General features: G+C 32.2%; 2 protein-coding genes across 4 annotated transcripts; both read right to left on the bottom strand.

The window, feature by feature from the left end:
• Positions 1-3,767: 3,767 nt before the first annotated feature.
• Positions 3,768-6,724, bottom strand: LOC100306643 (uncharacterized). Its single transcript, NM_001251123.2, has 4 exons — positions 6,542-6,724; positions 5,084-5,122; positions 4,314-4,544; positions 3,768-4,088 (listed from the first exon to the last, which is right to left on the bottom strand). Exons 1-4 carry the CDS (start codon positions 6,647-6,649, stop codon positions 3,882-3,884), a joined length of 585 nt encoding a protein of 194 aa, NP_001238052.1. The 5' UTR covers positions 6,650-6,724; the 3' UTR covers positions 3,768-3,881.
• Positions 6,725-7,452: 728 nt separating this feature from the next.
• On the bottom strand, positions 7,453-12,233 carry LOC100799586 (calcium/calmodulin-regulated receptor-like kinase 1). Of its 3 annotated transcripts, none has more exons than XM_006594741.4 (8): positions 12,123-12,233; positions 10,686-11,062; positions 9,963-10,116; positions 9,513-9,639; positions 9,185-9,270; positions 9,037-9,108; positions 8,510-8,710; positions 7,453-8,035 (listed from the first exon to the last, which is right to left on the bottom strand). In XM_006594741.4, exons 2-8 carry the CDS (start codon positions 11,000-11,002, stop codon positions 7,697-7,699), a joined length of 1,296 nt encoding a protein of 431 aa, XP_006594804.1. In that variant the 5' UTR covers positions 11,003-11,062; positions 12,123-12,233; the 3' UTR covers positions 7,453-7,696. The 3 variants fall into 3 exon arrangements, with proteins under 3 accessions (XP_006594804.1, XP_006594805.1, XP_003543284.1); XM_006594742.4 differs by having other exon boundaries at positions 11,330-12,228; XM_003543236.5 differs by having other exon boundaries at positions 11,997-12,228.
• Positions 12,234-12,512: the final 279 nt, after the last annotated feature.

Below are 12,512 nucleotides of genomic sequence, written 5' to 3'. Positions count from 1 at the left end.
GTCTTAAGAAGAAACTGCTTCCTCCATTTCCTCCTTTTCTTTCTCTCCTACCAAAGTAAACTAAACCACCCTTATGAAGTGCCAATTAGATCGATGTTGCTATATATGTCATTTTAACCATTGATTCTCTCTTTGAAAGTAATTAATGGTTGCATGGTACAACTAAAAAATTATTGATATATTAAAGTAATAATAAAAAAGATAATAAGGATCAGTGTTACAATTATATTAATGTTTGAATTTTTTATTGATTGTGTTTACAGATATTGTTAATATCTGTACTACTATTGTATTATTGTAGTCATTGGCGAGCATCCAACACGTACCCTCGTACTATGGCATGTGCAATAAATGGTTATAGCTAGGGTTGAGTCATGAGTGATTTAATTTGTAGCGTTTCTACTCAGCTTAATTTTCTTTCTTTAAATAAAGTTGGTGTATTTTTTTGAGAGATAATTATTTTAAGTTGGATAGAAATATTATGAATATTTTTTATAAGCATTTAAAACAATTGCATTTTAACCACTTTTGCATTAAATTTATATTTCATATTTTTGAAATCTACCGTTAAATTAATTATTATAAAAGTGAATGATATATATATTATAATTTATAATCAAAGTAAATTTGATTTTAAGTGAATTTAAACTAAATGCATCCAACTGATTATTTACTCTCATGTTTATATATACACACACGCTAATACACTCATTTTCAGAATCATGTTCATAAATATTTATACAACAGTATTATCAGTTCAGTGCATGGTTGCCAAATGTTAAGAATTGTGTACATGTGTCCACGACATAATCACATGCACCAAATTCAACTGCACAATTACGGTTCATGATTGCATTCTGTTTTTAAGAGTATGTTTATTTTTTCTGACTATGTAAAAGAAAATATTAAATATGTTTGTTTATGTCTGATAATTGTTAAAAAATTAAATCATAATTTTTTATCAATTTTTTATATAGGAAATAATATTTTTTAAGATAAAAAATCATTTATAAGTGTGTATTAATTAGTTAATTTAGGCTATGCTTGATATAAATAGATACAAATTGAAAAACGATGTTGTTGAAAATTGAAACGATAAGATAGATTATTGAATTAGAAATATTTAATATATTATAATTAATTAGTGCACATAAAATAAAGGTAGGATAGCTTGCTTATGTGTGCATCTATATTTATAAGTAAAATAGACTGAAAATAAGTGTTAAATGTAGAGTTTAATTTAATTAGAGTTTTATATTTCTATTAATTATTTTTTAAAAAAATTATTATAAAGTAGATAATTATTTTAAATAAATTTTACTTCAGATCGTATTACGTCATCTCAACAAGAAGTTGAACTCAATTAATTAAATAAAGTATGTGAATATTATAAATTTTTTTATTATTAATTTTTACGGATAAAAAAATATATTAGCTCAACTCAAAATAAACTCAAATCCATCTTAAAAAGTATCAAAATTATTTTTTAAAACTTCAACTGGTCTAGCAAACTTCAAATCAAGCCATATTAATAAAATGATACGGATGATGAACACTACGTAGAAAAAGTTGGATTAAGATATACTACAAGATAAGGGCTATCTAACTTGAGCATGCGCATGTATTTTTTTAATATAACTGATCGATCATGGGAGATAATGATAAAATTGTATAGGAATATTATATATATTGATAGTTCGTGTAAATCTTTAATCGAACACGTAGGATAATACACCACCTTTTAGGTCATTTGTGCTTACTTTGCTGTTCTTTCAAATTTTATCACATTTGCTACTATTTTGCAAGAATTGCGAATTCTGGAACAAAACTAATTTAAGTGTATTTTATAATTAGTTAATATTTGTCATACAAATTAACAATATAAACTTTTTTTTTTTTATAAATAACATTATTTAAAATGTTTCACTTAAAATGTTTCCTGTTTACACGATTCATTGTTGACAATTTGAAGTTGCCTTTTATTCTTTTATCTAATATTTTATTTAGATTTTCAGCATATAAGAGTTCACCTTATATCAATGGGATGCAGTACTTATATGTATTTGTTTCTCTTCCTCGCAAAATACTACTAAATGAATGAGTTTTATTTGGAGTGAGACAAAGGCATACTGATATCATAATTCATATAACAAAATATAATTAAATTAACATAAGGTCTATTGGTAGATAGCTGTGTTTTTTAAACATGTTGTGAGTCTTGACCATGTAAATAGAAAAGATTTTGTTTAAAACAAAGTTATCTTATGCTTCAAAATAAATTAATTTGACTATCGTTCGAGAAATATCTTTAAGTAAAAAAAAAAAAAAGTCCAAATCAACTGACAACAACAAATGATATGATCTGAGTCTAAGCCACCATAAAGGATCAAGTGAAATGTCGAAGTCAATGACCACATATAACCAGTGAATGTAACCTTGGCAATCAGCTTACAGTTTACAATTTATTAGTACCAACATTAGTCTATGGCTTCACCATGCTATCACTCAAGCCTGATTGGTTGTCTAAGCCCTAAATGGGTGACTATCATTTTCAGAATTCTCACTAGCATAATTTTTAATTAGAAATAATCAAACCACCGGTTTGTAACTTTGTGCCCCATTTGAGAAAAATAAAATAAAGGAGGTTGTGAACATAACATTATGCTAATGCTAAACAATAAAAGGGTGGATTCAACTCAATATGGCTTTGGTGAATTAATCTAATTAACAATATGACGTTAGATCTTAATTTGTTGTGACATATTAAATGGTTACTAAACTTGTTCACAACTGAATTGGGGATATGTGAGATGACTTTTTGATTTGTTTGCAGCTAAGACTTCTCGATTGGGGATGATTTTGTCTCTAGCTTCTTCAAACATAATTGATAGTGAGACTATTGTTTGACCTATTAATAGTGTATTTGCTTAAGCGTCCCTGATGAACGTTCCTTCCCATTTTCCCGCCAAAAATTTATGAAGACGCAGAAACGACATTTAGATGCTTCAGGTTGGACGTGGATCACAAATAACAAAAGTTAAACCAAACATGTACTAAGTGGAAAACCATGCTTGAAGAAGTAACATTGGTCCACAAGTCCTTTGCTTTGTCCATGAACACGGTGCTTTGTGCAATATATGATGACAGTTGTGCAAGTGTTTTGATGATCCATGAAATTACCATGACATTATATTAGAATGCTACGAACCAAGCTACTGGAAAATGCTAAAAACTACCATTAGAGAGCTAAGAGAATAAAATAAAGACTGATATTTCTTAGTTATTGCAAAACCTTAAATTAAACTAGTTAAATGGATGCTCTCCAAGAAAGGTGCATAAGCATGGTGAGTGGAACTTGTAGCTTCTATAAAAAAAATATAGTTAGCTGAGAATCTGATAAACACTGAACATGTCTGAAAAATACCCTTTAACTCTTCATTAGTTTAACCACTTAGTCAATCAATTTACTAAATACATACTTTAATTTAAATAATTTACATACTAGTTTGAGCATTTTAACCACTGACCTATTGATTCGAGTATTAATCCACTAATCTAGTATCTTTACCCAGTCAATGACTAGGCTGGTTCTAATAACATTGCTTTCTATTTCATTGTTTATTCCAAAAAGAAGCAATCCTGGTTAGTTTGAGCAGGGAGTCATTAAGGAAACAACCACTCTGTCACTTGCATGAACAATAGTTCTTCAAAAAATCTCAATTGCTCAATAAGCAATAGACAAATTTGATCACCCAGGTTTCATTATATGGAGATCAATAGACAGACCAAAAATATACATTAGATAACAAAATGGAAGAGAGATCACAACAAGTACTGCTAGAGTTACATTACTAGTGAATGAATGAATTACGTAGGTAAAACTAGGCAGCAGCAGCAGTAGCTTCTTCAGTTTGCTTAGTAGCCTCCTTCAGTTTCTTCCAGTTCTCTGCACTATCAATTATTTCACCAGTTTTTATAAGGTAGCGGACTTTTTTACCATTATCAAGGACTTTATGCCCCACACGGCTTGCTACCTTCTGATCTTTGGAGTAGAGCATCACATTTGAGCTGTGGATAGGACCTTCAATCTGGAATTTAAAAAAAACATGTTTCTCAAAAGTATTAGTCGTTGAAAATATACACCAATGGACAATTATTCTGCTTATACATAATAAACAATGAATGAGATGTCAAAGGAAGTAATAGCATATCCATACTTTCTAAGGGAAAACAAAAGTTACTTTCATTTCTTGAAGAACATGCAAAAGTGAAAAAAGATTTTATAACTGTGAAGCAAGGGAAATGAAGACAACCTTAATAATTTGCCCTGGTTCCCCCTCTTCTCTACTCTTCACATGCTTTGTCTTCAAATTTAAATCTTTCACTATAACAGTGCTGTTATGCTTGAAGATTTTAGTAATCTCCCCAACTTTACCCCTTTCACGTCCAGATATGACTTGCACCGTATCTCCAAGTTTAACATGCATTTTGTGCAAGATAGGAAGGCTGTTTGGTTTACACTCCTTCCGTTCCCATCGTTTAAGCTGCCAGAGGAGAAACAAAATATTACACAAAACATTAAGGCTAGCTACATAATATATTTTGAGTATAACTATGCCTAGATATGCTGTTTTGCAATATAAATTTAGAGAAGCTTTCAGACTTGTTTCGTTTACATTTCCTCAAGAACATGAAAAAGGTTCATAACTCATTGAAAACGGATCCAGTGTCAGTGTTAAGTTCTATATACTATTCAGATGACCCTACATTTGTTTTGAACAGGTTTTTTTTTTTAAATACAAAGCAAAATAAGGCTAATTTTTTTTGTAGAATTCTTTATATTAAGTGTGGATCAAATTTGTATCACAAGCATTGACTGGATCAAGTTCAATTGTATTCTCAGATACTAGCAAAATGTTTTTAATCAAATTGATTTTTTTAAGTGCTACCAAGTATGACCAAATAATGAACTGCAAATGATTGCACATGCACTGTTCTTCAGTCCATTTTGGTTGAGCTTAATAAAATAAAATTTGAAAAGAATAATCATTGGTCATGGATGAGGCAAGAATCTGATACTAACCCTCATTACAATAGGACATTGCTTCTCTGTTGACTTACCCTGCATATTACAAAGATAATAAAATATAAATTATCAAGTTAGTCTACAAAACTCTTGAGTACAGCATCTGTAGGAATTATGAAATTTAGTTAAAAACTTGATTTTTTTATCCTCAATAACCATTCAATTCTTTTGTCTGACAAAATATTATTATAGTTGTTATTTTAAATGAAACATTAAGCACTCTTGCAAATCGCAACAAAATGATGAGCAAAAGAAATTAAAAGAGTCTAAAATTTAAAAGATTATATTAATAAGAAAAATCACAGTAAATTTGTTGGAGACGTTGAGATAAGAAGATAGGATATTAAATTTGGAGAAATAATCACTTATTTTTCAGAAGTTCTCTCAGAAAGCTTATAAAATATGCAAAATAATTTGAACTAAATAGACACTAAAAGAAACACAAAATCTTAGCTGCAGTATGACTTAAAAATATTTATTAAAAGATGATAAGCAAATTTTTCAATAAACCCAAAGTTTGTGTGAGCTAATATAGTGGACAAATAAAGATAATAAAATTGTAAAACAACTAATCCAAAGTTAGAAACGAGCTACAAGCTTAAAGTTTTATTCCATTATCCATATCAGTAGAATATGTTTCTTCAGCATAACAAGGCAACAACTTCAATTGAAAAGTTTGCTGAGCCAATTCCTAACTTCAAAAGCACCACTGCCACATAGACAAGCACCAAGCTTATGAGCCTGGTACAGTTAAAATTACTTCGCTTTCGATCATAAGAAGTGAGAATATGCTTTGAGGTAGGTAAATAGTGAGAACCAGGTTTGAATTCATATCTAAAAAAAGTAGCAGTACTTTGGGCCACATTACAAATGGAGAATTCATATCTCCAATTCGCCATTAGTGAATTCATATCGATCCATGTAGTCTTTAACCGAGCCAAATGGCATCGTATGGTGCATTTAGTTGAACTCACCTAGTGAGATAAGGTTTCTATTGTTGTTGTATCCGGGTATCAAAGTCCAATTAAACAGCTTCAATCAGAAAGTGTATATTATTTTTCTCATAAATACTAACAGATTCCCCTACCCCTTCAATAAGTGCTTAGTGCTTAGTTTATATTCATTCTTAGTGCTACCAACTATTTCCAATAGCAGATTCATGTCAAATACGTAGTTATTTTAATGAATAAACAATTAAACAAACTCTAGCAATACTAACACATTTACAGGGAAAAAACGAAAAAAATAAGGACAAAAAAAAAGAGAAAAACTTGAATTATTAATTTCCAAGAGTTTGGATTCTAACAGGGAACAAGCACGTCTGCTAAAAAGTAAAAGACCAATTTGAGTATTGGGAGAGAGGAAGCACGTGGAGTGATCAAAATTGAAACTTGAATTGTAAAAAAGAAATAAATAATTGGGAAATGAGTGATGGGTAGAGAGAAAAGTGCGTACCGGAAGAAGAGAGGGGAGGGTGATGGGAGAAAGGCGTTGGCCTAAGAAAGAGTTGGAGGAGAGGGAGAGACCGACCATTGAGCTCTGAAGCGCAGCCATGGCTGCCATTGTTGCTGCAACCTCTTATTCTTTCTTTCTGCTTCTGATAATGCTTGCTTTCGGATAAAACGATGTGTGAGAGTCAGAGTAGAGTAGAGCATTCATCAGAGGGAATAAGGGAAATGCCTAAAATGGACAAGCAAAACGACTGACGTCTTGGTTGGTTTCAAAATGGACTGTGGGATTCAAGTGGGCCTTTTTACTAAGCCCAAACTTTGATTCATTCAGAGCAACCATATTCTCTCTGTTTTCGTTTTTCTTTCTTTTCTTTTAAGGGTATTTTCTTTCTCAATGTGAGGTGGTCACGTGATAGATGTAAAATTCAGATTTAGTTATTGAATATGTAAAAAATACAATAAATTTATCCTGCTGATAATTTTTTACACTTTTTCCATATTCAAGAATTAAATTTAATTTTTTTATCTTTTATGAATCAATTACTTATCGCCTCACACTTTTTCCTTACCCAAGTGTCAGTGTTCAATGTTTATTGTTGTGTTTGACACGTTAGTTTTTTATTTTATCCTTCCGTGTGACTGTGTAAGGAATCATATGTAGCAATGGCATTTTAGAAAAAAGAAGTGTGGACCAAAAGGATCAATCCCCTTTATTAGTATAAATTGTCCTTGTTATTGATATGGTTGAAAATTAACCTGTCTCCCTTCCTCAACCTATTTGAATTTAAGTTGAAATTGTATGATGTTTGCCAATTATATTTCAAGAACTCATTTAATTGAGATGAATAATGTTAAAAATAATTCTGATATTTTGGATGCTAATAGAGTATGAAAATAGATTACGGGCAAGAAAGGTAACTTTCTATTTGTAACTTCAAATTGGTTCTTGGAAGTATTAATATACAAATTTTGTAGTGTCATTTCTGCGAGACAACAGAACTAGGTAAGACAGATAAAATAAAAAATTGAGAAAAAAAATAAAACAACAAAAAAACATGTTAACACAATTACAGAAGATGATGCATCATCATCAAATCCAAAGGCAAAAACCAAAAATTCAATGTAACCAAAAGAACTGAGCTAAATGCTAAACCTTATTCTACAAATCATAAATGTCAGCTGTACTATCTATAGATTCTTCTCTTCTGTGGTCAGTGACAGAATTCTTGGTCTCTAGCTGATCAACATCAATGGAGACTTCATCAGCTGTGGCTGAGAGGGACTTGTTGTGATGATGATTCCTTTGATGTCTTGATTTGAGGATCCGCGTCAACACTTGCACTATGTCCCTCATTGAAGGGCGTTTCTTTGGGGCACGGTTTATGCATTTGTAGGCAAGTGCTGCCACTTCATTCAGCTCTTGAAAATCACATTTTCCCTCGAGCCGAGAATCTACTATCTCCTCCCAACCTACTTTTCCCTCGGTGTCCATTGCTGCCTAATCATCCATTAATCAATAGCATTCATTATCATAAAAAATGAATCATGATCAGTGTTCTATTAATACAAAGCATTTTGATAGGACAATGTCATCACATAGAGTCATCAAACACATGCTTGGCAATGACTTGTTTTGATGTTGTATCATATATTTATATATCACCCCAAAAATGCCATCAAGGTCTTGTTCGGATAACCTTCCCTATAACAACTTATAGGAGAAAAAAAATAAGGTAAAAAGCATTGAGCTTTTCTCATAAGCTAAAAAAAATCAACTTATGCAGCTTAGCTTTTGAAGAAGATAGATGAAAGAATCTTTATAAAAGTTAAGTGCATATGGAGAAGTTCAAATTTATTTTACCTTCTTATTTTCTTCTCCTGTAAGTGTTTATGGAGAAATTTATTCAAACAGGATCTGAATCATTATCTTCAGTAGGGCTTATGGGCAGAGAAGGAGAGAGAGAGAACTTACAAGCTCAACATATTCCATAAGACCTTGCTGAGGATTTCGGCCGGCTATAAGTTCAAAGAGCAACACCCCAAAACTGTATACGTCACTTTTCTTGGTGAACGTCCCTGAGGATATATACTCAGGGTCAAGATAGCCAAAGGTACCCCGAATTGCAGCATGTTTATCCACCATCTCTTCTCTTGAGAGTCCAAAATCAGCAACCTGTTTGATTCAGCATCAACAATTATGTGTAAGAAGCATCCTAACCAACACTAAATGACTAAAAGAAATAGACATAATCATTAAGCAATATCACTAGACATGTCACGCCACATGACATGCTAGAATTGTCACTAATGTGACATTTTTAAATGCATGTCATAATTACCAAAAAAATAGTAATAGGGACTTTTAAAAAAATAAAAATAGAAGGATAAAACAAAAATTTCCTGTATTTTGTGAGGGAGTAAAAACATTTAACCTAACCCTCCTTTCTTCTTTTACAAACTACTTTTTTGTTATAAAGGTGATGATTAGCAATGACATACCCTGGCTCGCATGGACTGGTCCAAGAGAATGTTAGAAGATTTGATATCTCGATGGATTACGGGAGGAACTGCCTGAAGTGTCAACAAATACATTTATAACTAAATAGAGAAAGCAGAATTATCTCAGTTTAGTTCACGGGACACTTACCCCATCATGAAGATACTCTATGCCTCTTGCTACGTCTAAAGCTATATGAACCCTCAAATCCCAGCCAAGAGCTCCATTCTCTTCACCTGAATATAGAGACAGGTTATTATTGCATATGGAAGTTGAACTTGCAAGGAATCACCCAAAAAAATGCACAACAATTGATAGGCACATAGTTTCAAGTACTATTTCATATTGTACTTACATGATTCTAGCAGAGAAAAAAGTATAAGGTGGGATTCAAATACTATTTCATATTGAACTTGCAAGGAATCACCCAAAAAAAATTGCACAATAATATGAAACAAAAGATAGATAGCTAACTTACTATACAAGTGGGAAGCCAAGCTCCCTTTACTCATGTAGACATATACAAGCATGTGTTGTCCTTTTTCTGCACAATACCCGACCAAATTGACCAGATTTCTATGATGTAACCTTCCCAACAACATAACCTGAGAAAAAATAAAAGAACATAAAAGGTTTAGATTGGCAAACAAGCGGAAAGATCATACAGAAATATTGACTACATGATACCTTAATACTTCGCAACAGATAAATTACCCATTGCAATTAAGTTATCTAAATGGAAAAAAACCAAGTTGACAATTATTCATATCAAATTTAGCACGCAAATTTGTGTGAAGGTATAACATATAAAAATTTATCTTTTAGGATATAGTAAAAATAATATTTTTCATGTTTTGATTTTCCAAAAGGATATGTGGTCATCAATACTTTTATTCACCCCAAAGTAATGAAAAATTATTATCTTCACCTCTGTCTGAAATTCTTTCTCCCCTTGCTTAGAATTAGTTGCAAGAACTTTGACTGCCACAGTCTCGCCAGTAGACATCTGAGCTTTATATACAGGACCAAATGCACCTTGCCCTATGAGTGTTGTAAAATTATATGTTGCCTTTTGCAAATCCCTGAAGCACAGAAAAAAGTATTAAACAGAAAGAAAGAAAAAAGAAAGAGATAAATGACATGAAACAAGATGTTCTGTTTTCAAACTATTGTAAACTTGATTTCTCTTTTAGAAATAAGCATTAGTCACTAAAATTGCAAAATTTCAAACATATGGAAGGATGAGACATGATGAGTCAAATGCCTAGAGATAATCAAACATTTATCTTATAAAGTATCATGGTATCATGAAGTTATGGTGGTTTAAAGTCATCCTTTCCTTAGTTTTTTTCCTTTTAGTAATTTCCTTTCCTTAGTTTCATGAAGAAACTTTCATCATCCAATAGTTAAATGCTCCAACCAAATCACGCCGTTACTCCAGTGAGTTTCTCTTCAAAGAACAAAAACTATGAAGCATTTAAGTTTAATTTAGAGCCAACCATTTCATATTTTATACAAGAAAAAAAAATACAGCTAATTATTACTCATTATTCATATAGTCTCAGCACATGTGCAAGAACATAGAGAAGGGTCATATCAGAACAAGAAGAATGGTAGCACATGAAGTTAATTCACTATAAGACAAACATACTTGTATGAATATTCTGGTATTCCAGATGCTGACACCATGTTACTACTCTTCTTGAAGCCATCAAGCCAGAAGGACATGCCATTTCGTCCAGACCTTACAGGTGATTCTGGACCTAAGGTTGAGTCCGATAGAATATTGCAAGAATCAACACCATTTTCACGGATTGGTATGGTATGTGCCCTCCGGGAACTGCTATTGCCAATCTGCGACCGCTTCCGGTGATATCTAAGACAGAACAATGCAGAAATTGCCAAACCAACTCCAATCACAACACCTATGGAAATCCCAATGATAAGTCCAGTTGACTCCTCTTTCATCTCGCTTCGTTCCTCTTCTGTGCTATAATTCCCTATTGATCATCCAATCCATTTACATACCTGCCACAATATGCAACAAAACATAGTCAAATTATGTGCCACCAGGTATAGACAAATATAGAGCATTCCGTGGTACTTGGTTTACAACATTGAACTTGAACCGGCCAATTGAAGGCTTTTCCTCTTAATTTTCTAAGTCACTATCGAAAAAGTCTTCGGAAGTATAAAACACTCAGAAGATAAAAAATAATATCAGGTAGAAAAATCAAAGCTGGACATTGGACAATGATATCAGTACATTGAAATAATCAATCAAGCACAACTTACCATCAACCACTTCACCAGTTACCACCCATCATGTCTATCCAAAACTAAAATTCACCAAAACCACAAATCAAGCAGAACAAGAAATGCATCAAATACCCAAAATAGAAAGGCACCAGAATATCCAAAGCAAATGCAACACAATCCTAATCCTCTCCTCTATACCAATCTGAAATGCATAAATCTCGAAACTTTATTAAATTTTCTATTTATCCAATCTTACAAGGACCCAGAAAACAGGAAAAGCGAGAGCAAGATCAGAATGATGCAACATAGTCCAACACACAAATGAAATCTCAACACATTTATTTAAGCATGGGAGTCACATGGTGTAACCAAATGCAAAGAACCATTTTTTTTCCCTCTTCTTTTCATTCATCGCACAATGCTTTTTTCTTAGAACCAAAAAAGGATACACAAAATTTAAAAAAAAAAATACAAAAAAAGAAAGAAAAAAATGAAGAAGATATATCCAGCTAAGCAGCCACATTCATACACAAATCACACTTTGAAGAAACATAGGATGACAGATCAAAACACTGACAGACAGCAAAGAAGGTTGACACAAAAAAGGAAACAAAAACATGTTCTTGGAAAGCCATGAAGCGTGTACTCGCCATTTCACACACTAGAAAAAAAAAGCTTAATTAAACTGAAGCCAGTTAGTTACGTGTTTCGTGGAAGCTTTGCTAAAGACACCAAAGTGAAACTCAGAAGTGAGATGAGAAGCAATCAAAAGGGTAAAGGATCCTGAACGGGATTCCAATAACAAAAACGAGAGAAAAGAATATGTTACTTGTTACATGTAAGAAGAAAGTTGAAAGCAGACAGACACGGTTTCGGAAAAACTAATAAAAAGTGCAGATACAAACAACACGAAAAACGGTGAAGTCGCCGTTAAAAAAAATATTAATAGAAGTGGAATTTGCAATAAAAAAGCGCCAATGGAGATAAACAATAAATAAATTGTTAATTTACAATTTTTTTAAAGTGACATTTTTTTTTTCTACTTTTGTGACATATGGCAATTATTCTCATTGAAGGTGGTGTTTGGGATTCGGGAATTGTGAGTAGAAAGTCAAATGCCGCTGGCCCCATATTAAGCTGGACACGTGGTCCATTATTGAGCGTACAATCAGACTTTTGATTATTTAAGAACCATTTGATTGCACTGGTTGGGAAGAGT

Source organism: Glycine max, chromosome 13, assembly GCF_000004515.6.
Source record: "Glycine max cultivar Williams 82 chromosome 13, Glycine_max_v4.0, whole genome shotgun sequence".
In the NCBI taxonomy this organism is placed as follows: domain Eukaryota; kingdom Viridiplantae; phylum Streptophyta; class Magnoliopsida; order Fabales; family Fabaceae; genus Glycine; species Glycine max.
This window is presented reverse-complemented; position numbering and strand designations above follow the sequence as displayed.